The sequence below is a fragment of the Sinocyclocheilus anshuiensis genome, unplaced genomic scaffold, assembly GCF_001515605.1.
Source record: "Sinocyclocheilus anshuiensis isolate Anshui unplaced genomic scaffold, SAMN03320099.WGS_v1.1 scaffold944, whole genome shotgun sequence".
Classification (NCBI taxonomy): domain Eukaryota; kingdom Metazoa; phylum Chordata; class Actinopteri; order Cypriniformes; family Cyprinidae; genus Sinocyclocheilus; species Sinocyclocheilus anshuiensis.
This window is the reverse complement of record NW_015549559.1, coordinates 2,358,780-2,384,970: the sequence shown is the minus strand read 5'-3', so window position 1 is coordinate 2,384,970 and position 26,191 is coordinate 2,358,780. Positions and strand designations below refer to the sequence as shown.

Here is a 26,191-nt window from a genome sequence, read left to right as displayed (position 1 = left end):
TTAGCTATTGCTACAAATATACCCCAGCAACTTAAGACTGGTTTTGTGCTCCAGGGTCACATATATTACAGAACATCATATAGACTAAGAGAGCTAAATTCTTCTATAAAAAAATATAAATAAACAAACTATGGTTCTGCCAAATGGGACAGTTCACCCAAAAATAAAAATGAGATGTTTTTCCAATAACATATTTTGTTATTTGACCATGCAAGGGGATGTAGTATTGTTTTGAACCCCACTGACTTTCATTACACATTGATTTACTTTGTAATTAGTTAAAATTGTTTAAAAGAAAGGGAAAATAACACATTGAATGTGAAATTTTGAAGTAGAAACACTGAAATAGTATTTTCTTGTAAAACATACTCCAATAATCTTTTATTTTTATTTAGCTTTGATTTGAAAGTTGATTTGAAAATTTTTAGAGTGTATGGACAAAAACAGTTAAAACATTCTTCAAAATATCTTTTTTTTTGTGTTCCGCAGAAGAAAGAAAGTCATTCAAGTTTGGAACGACATGAAAGTGAGTGATTGTCTCTCATGTTTACAGCTTTACGGTGAGTTGTAATTAAGGATGTAGGTCAGCAGTTCAGAATCAGGTGCAAATGTCTGCAGGAGGTTTTTCTGGTTTACTATGAACCCTCCAGGCACAGAGGATAAACACTCTTTCATTAGTGCTTGGCCCAGAGGAACAAACCTGAGGCTGTAAGCCTCAACAGGTTATGAAGCTAATACTGAAAAAAACTAGGCCAGCACAGATTAGTTAAGCAGGGTCTGAGCTGAAAATATGGCTGAGCTTTCTTAGAGCGGAGAAAGACGCCTGTTCTCGTGCAGACAGTGAAGCATGCCAAAGACACTCAAGGGTGCATACGTGCATACACACTCTCACTCGCAGCGGCCTGAGAGGCAAAAGAGGGCTTAGAGAGGATTTAAAGAGGACAAGAATCCAACCGTAACCAAGGAAACACACTCAAGGTCTACAATCTGAACACAAAATATAGACAGCATGACAAATCACGCTGAATGAAAAATCCTTTAATTTTGGCTGTAGGGTTTGAACGTCCTTGAACATCCTTGAATATAGACGACATGCATTTCTCTCTCTACTGCTATCTGTTTTAAGGTATGACCATTTTTAGCCAAGACATTGTTAACAAGTAACTGACAGAAGAGAATTTGATGGCAGTAAGAGAATTTGTCATACATGCTATAATTGTGATACCGTGGAAAAAGCAACAGAAACAGAATTAAAATGAAAAGGAAAACACTCTTGCATCCTCTTCTGACACGTGAGGGGGAAACATGTATGAAAGAACGATCTCAACCTGTCAAACCACCTCCTCATAAACCCGTCTGATCAGTTATGTGGAACAGAGTCTCGTTCTATTGGGAATTAATGTAGAAAGAAACTGATTGACCAATGAGCCCATTTCTTGTCTTCTCTTTAAACTTAAGGCAAGTTCACAGGAGAAGTATAAGGAGTGGGCTGTTCAGTGTTTTTAATAAAGAAAAGCATGGGTAGCAAAAGTAGAGGAGACTGTCCTATAGTAATAATAATAATAATAATAATAATAATAATAATAATAATCAGCCTACGTGGAATATGTAGCCACAGAAATTTCAAAAAAGCTTTGCTGATTTCCACCAAATTCAAACACCTATCATTCACAAAATATTACACATCCTCATTATCAATGAAATATTTTGGTCCGTTTGATTACACTTCTAACTACTAATAACCATGTGGTCCTCTCTGTTCTGTTTAACACTTATTATCCATATTTAAATATCCAGAGGTCAGTACAGAAAATGTGATATTGCAGGGCAGTGAGCAGAGAGTTCAGCTGCTCTTATGTCGTTCTGTACACACCTCTTACATTACTGTAATACCTCAGGGAGGATCCATGTGTCCAGAGGAACTGGGCATGTGTGATTAAGATTACGATTAAGAGCAGTAACTGTGCATTCTGTCTCTAGAATGGATCTTAATCTGACTTAAGAATGTTCTCACTGTAACTTTCTTCATCATAATCAGTGCTGCATGTACTTACTGTACGTTCTGATAAACGTCCACAGAGCTGTTGAGACCTTCCAGCTGCTCCATAAGAAGCTGCAGATCTGAGTTGACATAACTCAACTCCAGCACCACCTGCTCCCGAACCTTATTATTGGACGTCGCCCTTGAAAGAGAGAAAGAGAGAGGATAATCGAAGGTCATATGCAACTCCTCAAAATCTACAGTACAGAAGGAAGAGGCTGATAAGACGGGAGTCTTTGTTATTTTGTGTGCTCCCAAGCACATGATATAAGTGGAGAGTGGGTAGTACAGCCACATTTGTCGAAGAAAAGACTTTAGAATTCAACTGCACAATCCTGATACAACACTTACTAAACATAAAAGAGAAATATGCCTAACTACAGTCAATAAAATGCAAAACCTTATAGAGTCACAGAGGAACATTTGCATAGTGACCCTGCTATTCTAAACTCTGGACAATGGGAGGAAGCGAAATGAAGGTGAGCAGGTCAGGTTGGACCAGAGACTTTTGACCTCTTATTCAAACAGGCAACGTCACACTTGTGCCAAACTGTTAATCACTGTCTCCTATTTTAATCACATACATGCCTAGTGGTTCTCAAACATACTCACCTGAGGGGAAAAGAGAGAATCCTAAAGAATCCTTTATTATATAATAAAATATGTAATTATATACTAATCACATACAGTATTTATTACTATTAATTATTATTATTAACAATTTTATTTGTATAGCGCTGTAATAGCTTCAAACAAAAATTCAGCTCAAAGTGCCTTACAATGAAAAAGCATTACAAAAAGTACTCTACATAAAACCAGATAAAATATCAGAACTAAATGTAACAAGCTTGAGGATGACCTGCTTCATAATAATAATAAAAGACAGAATTGATGGAGAGCAAACAAAAAGGTGAAATTAAAATTAAGTAATAAAGAAACTTATTATTATATTGTTAACAGTGTTAACAATATTGTTATTGATGATGAAAAACATAGCAAAGTGTAAAAACTATTAGAAACAAACAAACAAAAATAAATAGTAAGATAATGTTAAGATACAGAGGAATATTGCTGATTCCATCTGTTACATGTAATGACATGATTTATTTTAGCGAGTCCCGAGGCCTATGACATAATGCAGATCAGGATGTTCTTTAATTTTAAAGTAAATATTACTTTAATGAGTCATGTTTGTTCTTTGTTGAATACCTAACACATCTCTCACTGATGGAAGCACATGGAAATGTCAACTGGGAATGGAAGATTACTTGCACCTCTCTCTGCTTTTCACATTTTCTATGTAATAGAGTAAGTGGTGCAGTTTCAACAGCAGAAGGGGTCAGAATTTTTTTAAAGACCTCATGAGGTGTATAAAGTATTATTCTGTACACCAACTCAGAGTCACGTTGGCAGGGCGGGACCCCACAAAATCAGCAGTCTGTGAAACCGGTCGGGCCTGTGAGCTCACTCAAACAAACACACACACACACACACACACAAGAATGTGGACTACAGCCACTTAAGATCTGAGAGAAAGACAGACAGAGAGAAAGAAAGAAAAATTATGGTAAACATGTGGGGGGAGGGAGGTTAATAAAAGCAGACGACTACCTAACAATTGATCTATTATGTGGCTATCCTTTCTTCCATGAACCACAATCCTCTGAGACCCATGAATGAAGGAACATTCCAGATCAGCTCTGAAGAGAGAACAGCTATGAGTGGAAGGTAAAGAGATTGAGCAAGCATCCACCCCCACCCCATCCCAAAATGAATGAGCTCAGGTAACCAAAAACACTCAGACATCCTGCTCTAATGAAGGGCTATGAACCTAACTCATGTATATCATTACAATACAGACCAGGCCTTCTTTAGATCTGAATCACACATTAAACACAGAGGCAATTAGAGTGTTTCACTGAACTATCGACAGAGAGATCCTCAGGCAGTGTTTGCGTGCACGTGTGAGAGACGCACTGCCATCCCCTCTCAAAAAGCTGAATTTTAACTGCTTCTGCTGACATGTTTTTAAGAGTCTGCGTGCGTGTCTGCGTGGACGTGTTAAACAGGCTGACAGAAGACCTCAGGGCCATTTGCAAACACATCCTAGCACTGCAATGACCTCACTGTCACCTGCTGACTAGTGGGAATTTCATTAACTTTAGAAGCATTCCTTTGTAATTAAAATCTCCAAACCCTTGTATCAGCTTGGATCCAGCCTTGTTTTCTACCAGGTTTCAGTCAGCCAACTCACAATATCCATCCAAACTGCAGCCAATGCCAGATGACAATAACTCAACAAACATAGGGTACAGCCCAAACATATCATTAACCCACAGAGAGGAAAAGAAAGGAGACTCGCTTATGGTTTCTAATTGAAAAGAGCTTGTCCAAATGTTATTGTTCTAATAAGATTTAAAGCCACTTTGACGTCAATGCCAATCACATGCTTCGCTCCAAGAACCAACCCAGCAGGCGTGTCCTTCAAAACCATGGAGACAACAGACACACTTAACATCCCCATGGTGACTGGTTTGTCCAATGTTACAGTGTGTGCTCATCGTAAAGGGAAAAACACTGGCAACTTTTGAGAGAGGTAATGTATAAGCAGGGGGTTTCACAACAAGATGCAACAGCTGTTCTGTAAACTTCACAAGTACCCGTCCATTCTGAATGTCTGCACAGGTATGAATGTGGGTGTTTGCTGATTAGATCGCAATGTTTCATGTCGGCTTATGTTTCATTTATATAAGTCTGATAGCACTGGCCAGTTACAAATCAGGCAAATTATGTCCTACAAACCAAAGTACAATCAGAGCTTCCTTGTCCTTTAAAACAGAACATTACATTTTCTTGACACAATTTGCATCAACATTTACAGTAGTGATATAATGATGCACACCAAGCCGGCTGAAAATCGATAAAAATATATGACGATTCAAGTCAGTTGAGATGTTAAAGGAGTAGTTCACTTTCTGAGTTGAACACAAAAGAAGTTTGATGGGCACCATTGACTTCCAAAGTAGGAAAAAAAATACTATGGAAGTCAATGGTGCCATCAACTGTTCGGATACAAACATTTTTCAAAATATCTTCTTTTGTGTTCAACAGAAGAAAGAAACTCATACAGGTTTGGAACAAGTGGAGGGTGAGTAAATGATGACAGAATTTTCATTCTGGAAGTGAACTACTAAATGAATCACAATAAAATTGAGAGTGGGGGTTTATATTAATGTATCTTTGTCTCTGAGGGGAACCGACTATCTTCAGAAAAGTTAGATGGTATTTTCTTTTCATCTTGCCTCCATATGTATTTATAAGTGCAGCGCTGCTGTTTACAGCGGTAACCAAGGAAACGCTGTATCGCTGCTGTTCCATAAGCGCCCAACTGTTTTCAACATTGATAATAATACATGTTTCTTGAACATCAAATCAGCATATTAGAATGATTTCTAAACAATAATGTGACACTGAAAACTGGAGTAATGGCTGCTGAAAATTCAGCTTTGCCATCACAGAAGTAAATTACATCAAAATAGAAAACACTTATTTTAAATTGTAACAGCATTTCAAAATATTAAAGGTTTCATTACATTTCTGATCAAATAAATGCAGTCTTAGTGAGCATAAGAGACTTTATTAAATTATTAAAGATGGTAGTGTATGTTAATCTAAATAAACAATGTGAGAGTTATTTTGAGGTAATGGCATTCTGTTTACTGTACATCATAGCAGTGTGCGCAAAAAAAAATTACACTGATCAACACTGACACATGCATAATTATACTGTTGGGGTATAATTAGTCTATTTTGTCATTAAGTCAATTGAATGCCAATTGAAGGAAGTGAGTGTACTCACTTAGAAATAGCTGTGTGTACATTAATGAGGAAAAAAAATTAACTTAAATGATTTTAGCAAATGGCTGCAATATAACAAAGAGTGAAAAATTTAAGGGGGTCTGAATACTTTCCGTACCCACTGTATATGTATTGTATTATTCATTTTAAAAAAAGGCTATATTAAAATCACCATTTTTGGTTTTGGATTTGAGTTTTGGCCAAGAATTTGAATCACTACTCAAAACACATTGCTAGTTACAAACTGATACAACAGAAAACATGCAGCCTGTTTATAGACCGATATATCATTATTAACAATGATTCAAATTTCAAATTCGAAATGATTCATTTTAGAAAGGCATTTAACATTCTGTGAATATAATTTATCATTTTTTATGTCTAATTTGTACGAAAACCTTCTTCCCCTTGACGTGCTACAGGACACCAGAAAGGTGACACTAAAAAATATTTGCATTATACTTTGCATGTTTTTTAGTCAAGACACAGTTTTCCTCTCTCGTCTGGATCAGCTATAGTAGCATGCATGACTGACCGGTGGTTACCATTCAAATCAGTGCCAGCGTTTCACAGTTGACAGCTGGCTGCTAAAATGTTCGAAAATGACTTGCGTGTTAAATGTTTCTAAGCAAAGAAAGTTTATATTTGAGTTTAAGATATTATGGTTTCAGGTTTCAATGTCCTAGCAAAGACTCTATGGGCTTCACAGGTATAAGGTCTGAAAAATGAAAATCTCATATATAGCAATTCCCAGTCTCTTTAGTAATCAGCTTTAACAAAGTCACAATGTTACTGTGTCTATCATCAACTCCAAATCTAAAGGTAAAAATGCTAAAGGCACAACTGACTGCCAGATCAGATTACAGATGAGCTCCAGAAATATTTGCTTCTGCACACACTCACACACACAAAAAGAGAAATACTTTGACGACAAGTTAGAAGCAAGACATCTGACTGAAACCTCACTGCACAAAGAGCAGAGGATTCCTCAAAAACAGGGCAGTGATTCACCCGAAAGAGTCAGTGCTCTGCGGTCCAGTGCCAGATACTTCTAGACAGATGCTATTATGTAACCAAAGATAAACTATCAGTGAAAGACTATGGAACCTTCTTTAAAAAAAAACACTGTTTTTTGGGGGGGAAAGATTTCCTGCATTTGTGTGCATATCCACACATGTCCCCGTAGGCTAACAAGCGAGGTAAGGGTGATGAATGAGCATTTACCCTTGTGTTTGTGTCCACACATAAAAGTGCTTGACTTACCTGAGAAGGTTCTCTGCTCCAGCTCTCATCCTCATCTGCTTGATGATTTGCTGGTTGAGACGTGCTCTTTTATTCTGCAGCTTACTGCGGCCTGTCTGAGCAAATGGATTACATCCCTGTCAGAGAAAGAGAAGGAGAAAGAGAAAGAAATAAACAATTTTGCCTGTTTTATAAATGCTGTGAGTGTGAACATTCTTATAAAGCACAACTGCATTACATTGTGCCTATTAATGATAAACACACAAGCACATGCCAGCCGACACATACACCTTATGTTTGTAAGGTGTGGCTTACCCAGTACATGACGTAACGAGATCAATTTGCCTCCCAGACACACCTATAGAGAGAGTATGTCATAAATTTGATAGCTGAGGGAGCAGGTCTGATTTATAGGAGGCTGGTATCAATCTAGAATGGTTAAAATAGCAAACCTCTTACTGCTCTTATCTTGACAAACATTCCATAAGATTCTACAGTGAAAACGTACTGCTATGACTGAGCACAGAGCAAAGAGCACCAGCTTTGAAGGGTGGAAGTGTCTAAATGTCTATTTTATAATAATTCAGTCCTAATAACTCAAGTTCTCAACAACTGATTTCTCGATTCTTAGATACTGTTTGTTCCTTGTGTGAACAGCAAATTTGGTGTATTTAGGGAAAGTCAAACTGGCAATTTTACTGTAATTTGCTGCTTAAAGGGGTCATATGCTGCAATTTCAATTTTTCCTTTCTCTTTGGAGTGTTACAAGCTCTTGGTGCATAAAGAAAATCTGTAAAGTTGAAAAGACTAAAGTCTCAAATCCAAAAAGTTATTCTTTATAAAAGTCAAGAGTCAACCACGCCTACCTAAAACGGCTCGTTCTAACACGCCCCCACATATCTACGTCACGATGTGGGAAGATTTGCATAACGCCGCCCAAATGTTCACGCAAAGAAAGAAGGCGTAACTTTTATTCTCGCTGTAGTATTGTTGTTGCCGCAACCGCCATGTCGTGAAGGCGCTGTGTGTTTCGTTGTGAAAGCGAAAAACCTTTGTTTGGCCTTCCAAAATTGAGGACGATATCCGCTTCGTCATGCCTAGAGCTGATCCGTGCTGGTCGCTGAAAAAATACATCAACTTCGCGCTGTGGATCCCCAGATCGGCTTTCACCGTGGACGAAGCGGAGTCCAGCCCGGGGTCGTCACATGTGGTTGCCGCAAGCCCGATTCGCTCCTTTGTCGAATCCGCCGGCCGTTCCTCACTCAAACCCGCAGTGTGTGACGCTGTGTTTCGTTGTGAAAGTGAAACTACTTTGTTTGGCCTTCCAAAAGAGGACACGACTAGAAATCAGTGGTTAAGTTGTATTTACAACACTGTTCCAGAACAGTTTAACCCAAATATTCAGATGTGTCCAGCGCATTTTATGGAGTACTGTTTCCTGGGAGAGTAGACTACTACTCTGTTCTGACTCACAGACTGTAAGTAAGTTTTTATATTTAAAGAATTTGCCACGGATGATTCAAACACGAGTTTTAAGCAGTAAAGAGTAGCGCTTGTTGTTTGTCGTTTCTCTGATCACAAATGCAGACATGGTTTTATGTTTACGCCAATCACAACGCACTGGATAGCTGGCCAATCAGAGCACACCTCGCTTTTCAGACCGATGAGCTTTGTAAAAATCGACGCGTTTCAGAAAGGCGGGGCATAGAGGAGAAACAATAATGTACAGTATGTGGAAAATAATGTGTTTTTTTAACCTTAAACCGCATAAACACATTTCATTACACCAAATACACAAAAAATGTTATTTTTAGCAATGTCATATGACCCCTTTAATGTGTAGCTACTGACTTCGTTCACACAGTTAATGTTTAGGATTGACAAGTGTACTAAATGTGTGGTAACATTTTTCACAAATTGCAAGTTTAAAATCCAGTCATTTCAATAGGAATCTGTGCGATCAGGAATTTCAAGAGAAATTGAAAAATTCTGCATCGGGTTCAAGTTGCTCCCACAAATTTCCCATGTTGGTCAACAAAAGCAGCTTGGTTTGAATTGACCTCTGGGTAAATGGTGCTTCATGCATTGCTATACTATTAAGAATGGACAATGGACCTTTTCTGATCATGAACATTAGCCCAAATTTTGCTAATGTGATTGCACTAACAGGTGTGATGTTCATGCAGCAGCTTACAGTAGCAGTTCGAATACACTCTGTATGCACACATAACCAAAGTCAATCCCATTTTGTATTTGTGAGACAGCTGTTAAAGGGGTCATATGATGCGATTTCAAGTTTTCCTTTCTCTTTGGAGTGTTACAAGCTGATTGTGCATAGATAAGATCCCTGAAGTTGCAAAGACTAAAGTCTCAAAACCAAAGAGATATACTTTATCAAAGTTAAGACTCTGCCACACCCCCCTAAAACGGCTCGTTCTAACACGCCCCCACATATCTACCTCACTATGTGGAAATATTTGCATAATGCCGCCCAAATGTACACGCAAAGAAAGAAGAGAGAGAGAGAGAGAGAGAGAGAGAGAGAGAGAGAGAGAGAGAGAGAGAGAGAGAGAGAGAGAGAGAGAGAGAGAGAGAGAGAGAGAGAGAGAGAGAGAGAGAGAGAGAGAGAGAGAGAGAGAGAGAGAGAGAGAGAGAGAGAGAGAGAGAGAGAGAGAGAGAGAGAGAGAGAGAGAGAGAGAGAGAGAGAGAGAGAGAGAGAGAGAGAGAGAGCGAGAGAGAGAGAGAGAGCGAAAGAGAGAGAGAGAGAGAGCGAGAGAAAAAGAGAGCGAGAGTGAGAGAGAGCGAGAAAGTGAGAGAGAGAAAGAGAGAGAGAGCGCGAGAGAGAGCGCGCGAGAGAGCGCGCGAGAGAGAGAGCGCGAGAGAGAGAGAGGTCACATCACAAACACATACCAGCTTCATCACTGTGTCTGTCACGCGACTCTGTTCCCCTTTCGGGCTCTGTCTTTACATTTATTTTGAAAGCTGAAGCTCGCGATTATGGTAAGGGGCGTAGCTGGCCAATCAGAGCAGACTGCACTTGTCGGAAGGAGGGACTTTGTAGAAAACGAAGCGTTTGAGAGAGGCGGGGCATAGAGGACCTACAATAATGTACAGTATTTGAAAAATAATGTGTTTTTTGAACATTAAAGCATGTCAACATATTCTGTTACACCAAATACACAAAAGAATGATCTTTAAAATAGCATAATATCACCCCTTTAATAACATCTAGAAGTCCAGTGACAATGACTGAAGTAAATGAGTCTTATTTGACTAAACATTTAATAACAACTACAATCAAGGTTTATCTATCAAATCCTAATTACTGTACTGTGGTGTTGAAATACTTCATTTGTAGGTGCAGGTGAGAACATCTCTGGTAGAAGACAGGCAGCAACTATATCTAAAAGTTTCAGATGACACACAGCTCATATCTCCATCTCTATGAGTTACCAGAACCCCTCATGAAAAAAAAACACCCACACTTGAGACACGAACATGTGCAGTGCAGAGTTCCTCTCGTATTGAATAACATGATGACAGACAACAAGCTGCCCAGTGCGGTTTTGCTCACACAATACAGCTTGAACTGAAAATGCCTAGAAAAATGTAAGCACGTCACCTAAATTATATAATTTGGTAGTCACTTTTGTTAACAACTGGACTGAGTGTGAGAGTAGCAATCTGAAACAAGATTAAAACCATAGCCTGCTGAGGGGTAAACATGGGCTGTCTCAATACATGCAATAGTGGTTATCAAAAGCATCCAACATGACCTCTGCACATTCTAGAACACTGACCAGGCTGATGTTTAGCCGAGCAGAACCAAAGAGCTGCCAGCACAACTGCATTCCACAGTCACAATCATACAATTACACCTGACTAACAATGCAGTCAGAGCAGAAACAAGGTCCTAATCAAACCAGGGCACAGATGAGACAGAAAACAGGGCATCAATTAAGATGTATAAGTATTCCAACATTATGCAACTGTTATAAATAAACAAATACAAGACCACAGTAACAAATGTTTATTTCTATTTTCAGCCATAGGACATCTAAATGTGCCTCTAAATGTGACTAACTGCTCTGTCTCTGCATTGGGGTAATGAAGTTGGGCTTCAGTAAACACCCATTAAAGAGTTATGCAACAGAAAGCGTATTTCATTCTGATGAATGATTCATTTTTGTTAAGACACACTGTTTCTTGGTTCTTCGAGGTTGTTGGTTGCTATTTGATCACTTTACTCAATCTGCGTAATGCTGTGAGATGTTCAGAAGCCATGTTATACTAATCGTAAAGCTCGGAACAGCTTCTCCTGCCTGTGCTGGGACAAGAAATTGGAGCATCTGTGTTTCATTAATGTTTGTGGTTTGCCAAGCACTTTCACTGGGCAGATGCAACGTTAATAGGAAGAAAACTGGAAAAACATGCCGAATCTGCGATTCAGTTTCTCCAAGCCCCGTAGCCCAAGCAGGATCAGCTCAGGCGGAACTGGACCAAAACCACATCACCACTCTGAACCAGCCCCCACCTGGTAACGGGCCTGAAACCTTCTCGCTGCAAGCGGCTCATTTTCAAAGAATTAATGTAACAAATGAAACGGAGACACAGGAAATATACGAAACAAACACGACCACTTCCAGCAGCAGACTAAACAAAATGCCTTTCCTCTAAAATCCGACCATCCATGCTGTAACACAACCATTTTTGCCCACATTAACTCAGAAAACCCAGTCTGTGGTTCATTTTTCTGTTTCACTCTATGTTTTGCATACAAGGGGCCTTCAGAAAAACGTTTCAAGAGAAACTGTAGGAACTGATCACTGTGCTGGTCCAGTTTGATATCAAACATAAGAATAAGAAGCACTAAACAACCAAGCCCAACAGATACTCTTGACACAGAGAAGTGAGCTCAACAAAGACAATGGGCCTCTTGAGTCTTCATTCACACTAACAAAAAAAAATCCTGAGGATAAAAGACCCAGGATAAATGCCAGAAACCTGTCGCAAGTTACTCTTCCAAAGTATACCCATACACATGCACACACTTCAGTCAGTTTCAGTCACACACACTTCAGGGTGGACTGTACTGAGAAGAGAAAAAAAAACAAACATTAATTTACAAACACACTGAGCCATTTTCACCATGACCGCTGCAGAATCTGAATATAAAGAAATCAATCAAAATAAAGCTGAAATCAATCAAAATAAAAGATAAGCAAATACCAGAAACAACTTTCTGAGTAAGGTACACAATTCCTTTCAAATAATTCACCACAGTAACCACAGTTTTCACCAAAACACAATGATTGCTCAGCAAAAGATAGCAATGCAATAATTCTAGCAAACATATCAATTTTTCTAATGTGTAATGTGTTCCTCCTACTCCGTACCATTTAACATTTAGTCTGTGCTTTTGTTTATTATTATTTTTATTTTAGTGATTTTAATGTTTTGTTATTTGAACTACTTTCAAACGGTAAACAATTGGTTTTGAAGTTTAACCCCTTTTTGCACATAATGTTTAACAGCACATAGTCTACATACAGTAGATACATTTGCTACCTTTATTTACATTGCCTTCCAATTGCACTGCATTATTTCGAGGACAACACTGACTGGGCAGGGTGTAGAATAACAAATCTGTAAATAATTGTTTACAATTATTTATATTTTAATTTTAAATTATTATTTTTTAAAATAATTAATAACTGTTCGATTCCTCGTCCAATCAATCAAAGAAATGATCGACAGATTAATCTGTTATTAAAATTATAGTTAGTTGCACCTTTACTTTTAATCACAAGCTATTACAGTTGTGCTTGTATTAACAATATCTGGAGTCATTTTTGTCGGAAACTAGGGTTACTCAACCAACCATGATATTTTTGTAAGGGACATTGATATTAAAAATATTAAGTAAATATTAAGAAGCCAAACGAAGATGGTTTAACAGGGTGAATAAATAAATAAATGCATAAATACATAAAGCAGCAGGAAACTTCAGATGAGAAGGTATACAAGAAAATGTGCTTTTTCGCTTGGCATTGTTTGGGGGCATCAGAGCAGAGTCCTTCACTTGTCAACACTTTACGTCTTACAGCTCGTGTCTTTTCAAAACAGTAGCCTACTAGCTAAACCATATAGACAGTGACTAATAAAAAGTCCCGATGAATTGATCGTCAACTCCCGAACCATCGAGAGAAACAGAAATTAAATTCCGAGTCACTCTTACCTTTTTAAAGTAGCCATTCTCCACCGGTCCGTTGCTCTTGCAATCATTGGGAATAAGAGCGTCCGTCATTTCTGAATTCTCAACCGATTGCCTCGATGAAATTCAGAAAGCAGAAGTCGTTCCTGCAGCTCAATAGGTGTGTGTCTCTAAGGCACTCAAGTCTCAGACGTCTGTTGTTGGTTCACTGTTGTGCAAACTCTCCTAATCACTTTCAGCATTCGCTATTTGCGCTGCACTTCCCCGTCCGCCCCCCTCCGGATGCGTCACGACAGCGGAGCTGCCCCCCAGTGGGCGGAGTCTGTCTGGTATTACCTGCGCAATGGCCACGCCCCCGATTCGACTGGCTTATAAAGGCTCAACTTCAACGTTATTTTTAGCTCAGACATTGGTGACTTTTTAACTAGACGGATAGTTTTCAAATTACAGACCCACACGTGCCTTCTTGAAAAAACTCTAATTTCTGATTTGTCAAATATGCCTGTAGCAAAAAAAAAAGTTGACTTGGAAAGAATAAATTAGCACTTTGCTTCTGCAAGGAGACATTATGTAAATAGGACATTGAATCTATGTATCTGTATATAGATTTTTTATACATATTCTATTTTGTCTCTTGTGAATACGTTATTTGTATAGTTGTATTACACACGCACACAAAATTATAATACTTCATTTATTATAATTCATTTATTTATTTTAATCTGTGTCTTCTTGTTTTTATATTTGATTCTGATTCTGTATTTAGGCAACGCAGCAAGTGACAATAATGTAAAGTAAAAGCGCCCTCTAATGTTTAGATTGTAGATGTTGTATTCACTGAAACGTGTTGGTCACGTTTGGCCTAAATCATACCTGCTTATGGAATAGTTTCAGTGTGCTAGACACTCTCTAACACAAACAAACACAGTCTTATGTTTTGGGGACGTAATTGTACATACTACATACTTTAGAGCTTTGAGGAAATAAGGTCTGAGGTGATTTTGTTTTTCTTCAGCCTGGGATTATTACTTTTTCTGGGCTGTGCTCAGCTGTTACAGCTGTGATTTTCTCTCTGATCCCACAGCCACTAATAATGTCTGGGTGTTTATTTTTGTTCTTGCCCTTTCAGCCTAGAGAATAAGCACAATTTCTCATAACATACTGACACACAAGCAAACACTCAGAGTTCATGTTAGCCATGTTGCCCTTTTTGCCAAATGGATCAATGCTGTCAGACAGCGTATTAACACTGGGGCCAGTGATTCAAGGTCAAAAGCTGCTGTAACTGTTCTCACACAACACTGTAGCCCACATATGAATCTTATTTACTCATACTGAAGGCTGTTTTTGTTTCTTCTAGAATTGTTGTCCCCAAAAGTTCCAAAAACCTTTCCAGAGGCACCATGCCCATTCAAACCAAGGGAGCACTCTTTCAGATATTTGAGTGAAATGCATTTTGAATATCGCTTCCAAAAAATATAGGTGTATATAATTCTTTATTTTATTTGCTTTTAGAAATTATTTGTGTAATTCATGGCAAAATGAAATCAGCTCAAATACATTGCATTCTACACTTTGACGCACTACACCTCGCAAGTTAAGCACTTCATTGAATATCCTACATGATCAATATTCAGGATTATTAAAAGGTGCTCAGCGTGCCTAAAGTTCTTGAATTTAACTTTTTGCAAATTGTTTATCCTTTTAATCTTTCATTCAAAAAATTCTAGCCTTTCATTACAGTATAACAATTAAAAGTGGGTGTGAAATCACATTATGAAGTAACTGTTTTTCTCCAATACGTTAGCCACAATTATTAGCACCCCTAGAAACTCTTATGAATAAAATATCTAAGAAGTATATTCCCATTCATATTGACATATATTAGTACACCAGGGTGACTACAGACATGAAATTGTCCAACCATGACTTCCTGTTTCAGGAGTAAAGGCCAAATTCCCTTAATCATTCATCACAATGAGTAAAACCAAAGAATATAGTTCTGATGTGCAGCAAAAGATTGTTGAGCTTCACAAAATAGAAAGTGGCTATATAAAAATAGCTAAAGCATTGAAAATTACCATTTCCACCATCAGGGCAATAATTATGATTTTCCAATCAAATGGAGAAGTTATGAATCTGCCTGGAAGGGGACATCGTCCTAATGCAAGGTGATGAGGATATTTTTACTCTCCAAGAATCACAGCTGGAAAATTACAGAAATTAGTTGAGTCTTGGTGTCATCACCACAGGTTGTTTTCAGAGGGTTTCAAGAAAAATTCTCCAGTTTCAAGAAAAAACAAACTTCTGTCAGGACCACTATCGTTAAAGATGATTGACAATTAGCATACAGTTTGGATTGGCGGTATGGTTCTGTTCTGGGCAAGAACTCCCTGCGCATCCATGCAGCCTAGCATGGATGAGAGCAGAGAGAACAGCAATACCCCCCCCAGGGTAAACGGAACAGAACCAACATAAATGTATTGCAGATATCGTTAAAGTTCAATAATGTTATGTACACATTTTAGAATTAGTCTGATTCAAAGGAGAATCAGAAGGCTGAATCCCGACTGACAGAGGAGGAGTTGGGGATGGAGGAGGGTAATTAGCTATTGAGCAACGCGAAAACTGCTGATAATACTGAGGGACCTTATATATGAATGCTTAGATAGGTGTCGTATTCCCATAGGTAGATGGGGATCAGCTGAGAGTCAGCTGATGCAAGCTTGACTAACGTGACCTTCCAGAACTAATGCTACACTAGATTCCAGCATATTCAGTTGCCAGACACTACTGGGACGGGGTCCTGCTAGATGAAACTAAAAGAGAGCTTTATGGCACACACAACATGGGTTTAAAGGGATACACAGGGATATGTCTGTGGTTAAATATACTGCTTGATCTTTAATGTTATGGGCCTATTTTTTTGCCGGAGGTCCTGGACATCTTGTTGTTCTATCAAATACCAAGAGATAAAAAATCAAAACCTGACTGCCTCTGTTAGAAATCTTATAATGGGGCTGTGGTTGGATCTTTCATCAGGACAATGATCCAAAACAAACACAAAATCAAGGTCCTGCCATGGCCATCCCAGGTGTGAACTGAAGAGGAGAGGCACAATTTCTTCCAGTGGTAATTGGGCAAAAGTAGGAAGTTAATCCCACACTGAAATTGGTTTAATGTACAGTATATGTAGGCCAATATGTTTGATCAATTTACATCAAATAAATGTCACGTCAAGTTTTTGACATCAGTTTAATTTGCATATTTGACCATTTTTTTGCCGTCAAACTGACGTCTTTTTTGAATGAAAAATCTGATTTATTTCACAATCTTCTTTGTTCATATTTTTCAATAATTCTGATCTTAACTGTATATGAATTACAAATTAATTTAACTTGTCAAATGTTTTCTATATTTTTTTTTAAGACCTCCTCCAATCCAGGAGAATGCGTAATTGGATTTAACAGTTTTAGAAAGTCCCTGAAAGAGATGAAAGATGCACTTTAACAGATCAGTTAAATCTGCCACAACTCACACCACAGGGCTTCTACATAAACTTTTGTTTTGTACAAACAAAATTAAATGATTTAGACAGGGCTTCTACAAAAGAATGAAAGTTTTGAAATGAAAGTGAAGAATGAAAATAAAATAATTTAAACAGTTCCTGCCGAATGCTTGCAAAAGTATTACTGTTCGATTGAGAGAAAAGTTTTGTTTCCTTCTTCTGTCATAGCATCTTTGAATAAGATAGTACAAGAAAAATATGACCTCTTTGTATGTGCATTTCTATGCACTAAAAGTTATTGGGCTTTGTTAATGTTCTCATACTTAAAGTTGACAGTGCACAGCATTACATTGAAGATTGAATTCCAATGTATTTGAGCAGATTACATGTCAAAGTGTAGATACAAGATAAGTGATAGATAAGATCCCTTATATACAGTAGATAATATATACAGTACATATATAGACAGATAAGTAATAATGACATCATTGCTTTTCACTGTGGCATGATTTTTACAGATCCTTAATGAAAAGCAATTGCATTTCCACACTCTTAAACTAATGCAGCCGCCAAAATATTTTCAATGCAGGAAAACCTCTGTATATGAGCTGAAGAAGCACAATTTATGATACCATTGTTTTGATTAAATGTAACATTGACAAACAGTTTTGGCCATGTCGGTATGCCCTCATTTAAAAAAACTATTTCATCACGGATCTCAGGTTTCCTTTACAGAGCACTCTGCTGCTCAGGTAACCACATCAATAAAATATGCTTCCTGCCAACACTGTAGTATGTGCTTTTTATGCATGAAAAACTGTAACCATAAAAAAATAAAATGGATAAAAGAATGCTTACAGTAATAAAACACTGAAGAAACATAAACTAGATTTTGCAGTTTAATTTGAAATGCTGTTGTTCATATTTTTCTTGCATTAAAACCACTCTGGGTAATCAAAATTGTGATTAATGGGAGAGCCATGACTGGTTAATGACTGAAAATGGCCTCACCACAGACCTTCACTATGATCTTCAGGCCTGCGTTCTCCACTCTGAGATCTATTACATGAACATCTTTGTTTAATGCTGCTGATAGTGTGAGCCTGGCAGATGTTTTTTGTTACTTTAGACTTTGTAATGTGGAACATTCCACCAAGTCTAGCTCCAGGCCTACTGAGAGTCAGATGTGCGGTTCTTTCCATTCTAATAAAGTACACCACTAGATGGAGCAAAAAGCGTACAAAAGACTCAAGAATCACAGGAATCGCCCACTCAAGAATTCAGATGAACATTTCCCATTAAAATAACATTAATCAGGCATGCCGCCCAAGTAAATAATAATAATAATAATAAATACTAAAATGTGAATGTGCAGTAAAATGTAAAACTATGTTAATACGAAGCGTAAGCAAATATGACAATATTTACCCATAAATAATCAGTCAAAAAGTGTTTGTGAGTGAGAGTGACGATCTGTCAACTTATTGTAAGGGAGGCCGGACTACTTTTAGAGAGAGGAGTTCCTCCTCTGGGCCTGAATGACTTTTACAACAACAGGTTTCCGCTCATTTCTCTCCTCTATTCGGCTAGGCACAAAGCTGAGTGTGAGGCAGTGCTTTTCCTGCTCTGAATGGGCTGAGAGTGAGAAATGTCATGTTAAACTGACCTCAGATCAGTGGAAACAGAGAAGCGCTCATGGCTGGTGCAGAGTTTAGTTGCTATGCAGCCATAGACCTCACCCCAAGAACTTTAGCTGCTCACTGGACAAATTATGTTTTGTGATCCATAATGGCAGACCATTCGAGGCAGTGAAATGATCTGAGTAAAATTTCAAGGATTCCTATTTGGTCTGTTAAGAAAAAAAAATTGTTTGTGTGTGTGTGTTTGTGAGAATGGGGGATGAAGGGGATTGGCATAGAAAGTTGTGATTGTATAATTAATGTGTGTGTGTGTGTGTGTGCGCGCGCGCATGTGTGTCCATGTGTATGGAAGTGAGCATGTATGGGAGAGAGTGTTTGTGTGTCACACCAGCTACATTGAACATTAGACAAAGTGATTGATGACAGAATCGTTGGGTCCACCAGTCTCCCAAACACAGATGCATTCTGTACTGGCAATCTAGACTATTAGAGTTCAGGAAGTGTCTCAACCATTAAAACAGCCCCTGTATATTCACTTAAAACTGCTAAGAGGATGGAAATGTCAAGAGGGAAAAATGCATTGTTTTTTTTTTCCTCTCCATCCATGGACTCACATAGTGAACCATATCTGGAGATACAGCTATTCGGTTTAGACGCCTGATAAAATTTTCCATGACGGTAGAATAAAGGTTTCCACTCTGTATGTCCAAATGGTTGCTCTTCTGGTGATACTATGAGGTTTTTACAGTCTCTAGAGTCTTATATGATGTAATATGTTTATTATTATATTTAATTTTTTCCAAATATTTAAATGACTATAAGCTCTATAGGTTTAATTAAACCTGAAGGAGAGAGCAAAGACCACTGTATATATGGGTCGGAGCTTCCGTCCTCACAGCTCCCAAGAGTTAGTAATTCAGAATGAGAGTGTCTTCAAATGCTGTGATATGTCCTCTCCATCACACACACAGTGTCCTGTGTTTTCTTTCTCCTCATGTTCACCTTACACTGGTTTGCATTTCAGGCCTATAAAACCCTCTTAATTTCCTATTTTTTTTAACTACTCTTAGTCTTCACTCATTTTCTGAAATATCCAAAGTTTACAGTTCACATAATAGTTCTCAGCGTTGTTTTCTTGTTTCTGTCATTACATTATCAATATATTATAAAAATAATTATTGATTTTACTCTTTATTTCATCTTTCATTTCAGATTTATCTCTCTAATTTATTTAATTAGAGGGATGAAATAATTTAATTTTGACACTATTCGTTTACCAAAAGAGTAATAAATAATAAGATATCATCAGCACATTCATTTTACAAAAGATCTCAACATGTACAAGCAGATCAGTTACAAGCTCCATCTAAAGAGAATAATTGGTTGTTCAGGTGTCATTGTACCCCATAACAGTCAGTATCACTTTACACACTCAGTCACCAGAGGGCCACATCCAAAAAAACAGGATCTTTTGGGATTTCTTTTGTTTTCCACTCACTCACAAAGAAAGGCATGATTGTATCAAATCAGGTCTAGAGAAGTGAAGAGAGTTTGATGATGAATATTTCTTCTTCTTCTTCACAGAATTTTCACAGAATTTCACATAGACAATTTTACATGCACTGTTCTACAAACCCTACACATTGTGTTTTCACATAATAAATGTTTGGCTCATTTTTTAAATTTTCATGTGTTTAATCATTTCTTCATACTGAAATATTTTGCACAAATTTTCCCCACAAACAGTGCAGAAAAACTATATATATATATATATATATATATATATTTCTGCACTGTTTGTGGGGGAAATTTATATACATATAGGCCTAGTCATTAAAATCAATCCCTGAGCAAAAATATGATGAATATACATCTTATATTTTGGTCTCTTAAAAGTACCCATTTAAATAAAATCCATACAAAAACATTTTAAACATTTAAACCTTCATCAACAGGTTTTTAAGATCATAAAAAAAACATACATTCAGGTTAGTGTGTCCACATCTCTAAATGTAATTAAAGGTAACCAGGCTTTCCTAATAACCCAATTTAACTAGAATGCGTTTTTTTTTAATTCCTGCACCATTTTCAAGTCTTGTCTTAATCCAAACCACTTAAACCAGTGCTTGATCTTTTTGAGCACTTTGATTTCATGCTCTCAACTGTCTCAAGACAGTTCACAATGATGTTTATGCAAATTTTTATTTAATTTAAACAGCGTCCATATTGAAAGTCCACATTGTCATATCACACCACTTCAGTAAAAACATGAACACACACACATGGATACATATATCGAAACAATGTAAATTTGAGATCACTCCTCCTAACACCCATAAAACCACATCAAAACCCCAAAGAGCGGAAACAGTGGGTGGCACTGTCAACTAAAGGTTTAACACAACGTGTAATACTACTTGAGTCATTCCAATTACAGGATATAATGAAAGAACTGTCTGTCTGTCTGTCTGTCTGTGTGTGTGTGTGTGTGTGTGTGTGTGTGAAAGCATGACACAGGTTAGTAGCCTACATTAACACAATGACATGAAATTTCAAGTAGTTTTAGCAGTGGGTTGTGATTTGATGTGCTATAGGCTTATTACTGTAACAATGATATAGAATTTTTTTTCTCTCCTAACAACAGGCATCTTGAAACTGATCCTACCTGATCATACTCAGTCCTCAGTTGCTTCAATTTCATAATCTAAACATTTAGTATTGTTCATAATTTTCCATACAAATTATGCTTTAAGAGTAATGCAACAGTTTTAGCATTTTGAGCAGTTGTGATAACTGATAGTTAGATCATTGTAATGAAATGAATAGACACTCAATTCAGATGTAATGTGTGAGATGCTTTTTGAAATAGTAAAACTTTGATGTGAAGTTGTGTCATTTTGAACAGTGATTTTAGTTAAATGAACAAAAGATCTTTGGTTCATGTGTATTGTTTCCAAGCAATTGGGAAAAAGTGTTAAGTGTTTTGAAAAATGTGCATTTTAATCACCGGTTGTGAATTATGTGTCTAGAGTTTTGAAAAATGACATGTGTTATTAGTGCAAAAATGATTGTAAAAAACTGTAATGTAAAATATAATTTTTGGTTGTATACTATTTCTATAACTATTGTAGATGTAGTAGCTAATTATTAATACTGAGAATACATGGAATATAAAATTGCATGTTACATCGCAGGATAATTTTGAATTAGTGATATCAAAATGGTATTAATTAAAATGGTGGAATTTTGTTTAGCTGAATTAAACAAGAAAATAAAAACGTTATATGTGAACTACACTCAGACCCACATACAGGCAGTCAACACAAAAGTATTGATACAATTAAGCTCCAAGAACTTCTTCTAAACCTACAATACCACTCTTTTTCCAACCGTTCCTGATAACCCACACTCAACTCCAACACAGCTTGACTGTCAATGCCAGCATTCATAAACGCTGTGATTTTGAGGTGCTGCAATGCCACAGTTATATGTGAACTACACTCAGACCCACATACAGGCAGTCAACACAAAAGTATTGATACAATTAAGCTCCAAGAACTTCTAAACCTACAATACCACTCTTTTTCCAACCGTTCCTGATAACCCACACTCAACTCCAACACAACTTGACTGTCAATGCCAGCATTCATAAACGCTATGATTTTGAGGTGCTGCAATGCCACAGGCGTCCCGCTCTTTGCTCGCGCCTGGTGCAGGTAACAGCACAACCTGTTGATCTTTATGGAGGCAGACAGCAGGAGCTCTGCGCATGCGTGAGCGCCTGGAGCCCTGCATCAACTCGCTATATGAGACCGGGCGCGGATACAGATGCAGTTTTCTTGAACAGCCGCACGAATGGATGGAACCGAAACGAACCGGAGAAACCGCGCGAAAATGGAGCAACAGAAGATGTTAGATTCCGGAGGAAACCAAAGTGGATCTAAGGACAGAGTGACTCTTAAAAAAGAAATTGGTCTCCTGAGCGCGTGCGCCATAATTATAGGTGAGATGTTTCCTTGTATTCAGTATAACGCGTGCGCTCTTCTCTTTCAGCTTTTTATCTCAATCTTCTGCCCTCACTCTTTCATATTCCTTCTCTTTAATGATATCTGTCCACATCTGCTCTCTGAAATGCGCTCGCTCTAAATGTCGAGTGTTTGTGGTGAAAAATAAAGTATTAAAAAGCTAGGTCTCAAAACTCGTGTCCAAACTTATATCGTCACACTGTACGGCTGTCTTACTTTGTTAGGACAACAGTCCAGCTTTCCAAGTGAAGACAAACAGCATTGCTTGGTTTCCGTAGAGAAGAGCGTCTCATGCCATGCCGCTACTTACAGTTCTCCATCAGACTCTGTTCATCAGAGCGCGGATTGCATCATTGAGGAAGAGAATCGGGCTGAAACTCAACTCCACGCTTACGTGGCCGCAACCCACTACACGGTGTCCTTCACGTGCCCCGAACAAACCCACCATACAAGACTCCATTGCTAAACACTGCAGTGGAAATATAGAATTAAAGTAGGCGGAAGTGTAGACTTTCTTTTAAGTATTTAAGATCGTATTGCTGCTTTAGATGCAAACGCATATGTCTCGTGTAGTCTATGTCATGTATCTGTAGGATTATCAACACTGCAAGATGAACGTGTTCATTGTAGTCAGTAAATCATGGTGTAAGATTAAATGAGCTTTGGACAGGAAGATACATCACAATTCAAATGCAAATTTTCTTAGGTACTGTACAGCATCGTCAAAATTAAACATAAGTAAAACAGACTTTAAACCACCTTTTTATCATTAGTGTGCTGGGCACGTCCATCCAATGAATAATCCTCTTGTGTGTATGTATAGTCACTGTATTGATGATGATATATATGTCTTTATTTTTATGTGAAGTATAACTAGTCTTTCTCTTTGAGGTTTTGTATAAACAAAATTAAGGTTTTTGGTTATGATTTTCCTGTGGAACATTAACATACAGGTGCATCTGTAGATTTCAGTTATGTTTATGGTTTTGTGGCTTTATAGATAGTAAGGCTGACACAATTTTGTTCACAGCCCTTCACCACTTTAAATGTTTGACATGAATCTGACAAGAACCTTTAAATATAGAGTATAGAATTGCAGATTCATCCTTGTGAAGGATTTCCTAGAGGCAAAATAACTGCTGAAATTTAACTGGTGACTTGTTTACCTTCTGACCATGGGAAAGTTTCTCTGTTCTAGAATGTCCTCCTGATATTACTCAAGGTCAATGACAAATTTTATCAGTTACTTTACACAATTCTTCGCCAATGGAGTTTCTTGTCTTCTTTTTAATACTTCTTTAAGTAATGTGGACACAATGAAACCTCATTTACCCCATCACATCTTTAATTAATTAAACTAGTGGACTAGTGGTTGACTGAAATGAGTTTGTCAATAGCTGATGCCAATACCCATATCTAGAGAGCAGGGTAACCAATGGCCTGAAATCATGATGATATACACTGCAATTTAATGACAGCAAATGACATGAAAGGAACACTTTTTATTTAGACAGCATGTACTTAAAGTTGACAAGGTTTTGAAATCCCAGTGACAGCACTGTAAATTTTGGAACTGGCACAAGGGGGAGTTAATACTTTTGTTAATCAGCCACGTGGACATTGTTTTGTTATGTTGTGAGTTGTACGACCAGTCAGAGTCAAGTGTGGTGTAGTGTGACCCCATGAACTTCATTCAGGAACTTTGAGCCTCATTTGACTGAATTTTTTGAGATGCGCTGGGTTCTGTCTTGTCAACTTCATTACCTTATCCTTTATGCAGTTCTGAGGTGCTGGGAGCAAACATTCACATCCACTCACAATACTACCAAATTCATGCGAACACCCGCAGACAAAGAGAGAACTCAAAAGGATTACATAATGCTTCGGCCCATAACTGTGGCTGAGCCTCATATAATTGAAACTCTTTTGTTTAAGTTTGCTGAGGCATAATAATTCAGGTACTACACATGCTCAGGGTGGTTTGCCTAAGATGTATATGCCATGAAGCAGAACATTTACCTTTTACTGGATACTGGACTCTCATCTCGATTTCGCAACTGATGTTGACTCTAACATTGCTGATCTTATTTATCGTGTCCGTTTGCCTGGAATGTGCAGCCGCGTTTTGACAGCTGCAAGGACAGTTCTTTTAGGACACACTGTCTTGCACTGAAAAAAAACCACAAGATTGCAGATTTTTACAAATATTTTTTAAAAAGACATTTCAAGTAAGAAACTGATATAAAAGCATGAGACAGACAGCATAATCGAAATCTCACTTAAATATTCCCATGCACTTAGTACAATTGGCAATAAGATTTTTTATGTCTATTCATTTCTGATACAGAAAACCAATCATGTCCTGAGGTGAATGCCTCATAATTCAGTCCAGTAATGTAATTTATTTTAGATTATATGAACAATATATACTAAACAACCCATTGCTGTTTCTCTTGTTTTCTCAGGCAACATCATTGGCTCAGGGATCTTCATTTCTCCAAAGGGGGTTCTAGATCATGCAGGCAGTGTGGGGTTCTCACTCATCGTGTGGGTTCTAGGAGGAGGGATCTGTGCCTTGGGATCTCTTTGCTATGCCGAGTTGGGCGTCACCATTCCCAAATCAGGTGGAGACTACTCATACGTAACTGAGATCTTCGGGGGACTGGTGGGGTAGGTCTGTTGTTGCCCTCCAGAGTGGTACACTCAGTGTTCATTTAGCTCAAACAGCAGAGCATGGGACTAACAATGCCAAGGTCATTGGAGCGATTCCCAGGAAATGCATGAACAGATGCAGTATGAATTGTTTTGGATGAAAGTGTTTGCCAAATGCCTAAATGTCAATGTGGTTGTCTCAGTTTGTGTGTGAAGCACACAAGGGAACTTCTCAGGGAGATTCACATGTGTTCACTTGCTCGCTCAGATGCAACACTAACACTACTCGGAATTCAGTGTTTGTTTTGTATTGGTGATGATAAAGATGGCCATTTGTTTGTGTTTTCACAGGTTCTTGTTGCTGTGGAGTGCTGTGTTGATTATGTACCCAACGACTCTGGCTGTGATTGCGCTCACCTTCTCCAACTATGTGCTGCAGCCTGCCTTCCCTAACTGCCTGCCCCCATTCATCGCCACCCGGCTTCTCTCAACCGCCTGCGTCAGTGAGTAAAGCACACACCATTAGTAATAAGGCAATCTTCTACTTTAGCAGGTCAGCTCTGATTTGGTACTGCTGTCTTGTGGCCGCTTAAAGGATTAGTTCACTTCTGAATTAAAATTTCCTCATAATTTTCTCACCCCCATGTCATCCAAGATGTTCATGTCTGTCTTTCTTCAGTCGAAAAGAAATTAAGGTTTTTGAGGAAAACATTCCAGGGTTTTTCTCTATATAGTGGACTTCAGTGGGGTTCACTGGGTGGAAGGTCCAAATTGCAGTTTCAGTGCAGCTTCAAAGCGTTCTACACGATCCCAGATGAGGAATAAGGGTCTTATCTAGCGAAACGATCGTCATTTTCTAAAAAAAGAATAAATATTATATACTTTTTAACCTCAAACGCTTGTCTTGTGTAGCACTGCAATGCGCATGCGTACTCCGTGCAGTCCCGTTCGAAACAGTTAGGGTAGGTCTAAAAACTCCCATCTCATTTTCTCCTCCAACTTCAAAATCGT

General features: G+C 38.0%; 2 protein-coding genes across 2 annotated transcripts in view; one reads left to right on the top strand and one right to left on the bottom strand.

Annotated features, from left to right (window-relative positions):
• LOC107657133 (rhophilin-2-like) overlaps positions 1-13,619 on the bottom strand; it is a 34,639-nt gene extending 21,020 nt beyond the window's left edge. Inside the window, exons 1-3 of the mRNA XM_016445153.1 lie at positions 13,380-13,619; positions 7,163-7,278; positions 2,055-2,183 (exon numbers count right to left, since the gene is read on the bottom strand). Coding sequence (XP_016300639.1) covers positions 2,055-2,183; positions 7,163-7,278; positions 13,380-13,448 — 314 coding nt within the window. The 5' untranslated portion in view covers positions 13,449-13,619. The remainder of the gene's footprint in view (positions 1-2,054; positions 2,184-7,162; positions 7,279-13,379) is intronic.
• An 8,582-nt stretch (positions 13,620-22,201) lies between these two features.
• LOC107657082 (asc-type amino acid transporter 1-like) overlaps positions 22,202-26,191 on the top strand; it is a 15,405-nt gene continuing 11,415 nt past the window's right edge. Inside the window, exons 1-3 of the mRNA XM_016445091.1 lie at positions 22,202-22,506; positions 24,994-25,198; positions 25,532-25,683. Coding sequence (XP_016300577.1) covers positions 22,359-22,506; positions 24,994-25,198; positions 25,532-25,683 — 505 coding nt within the window. The 5' untranslated portion in view covers positions 22,202-22,358. The remainder of the gene's footprint in view (positions 22,507-24,993; positions 25,199-25,531; positions 25,684-26,191) is intronic.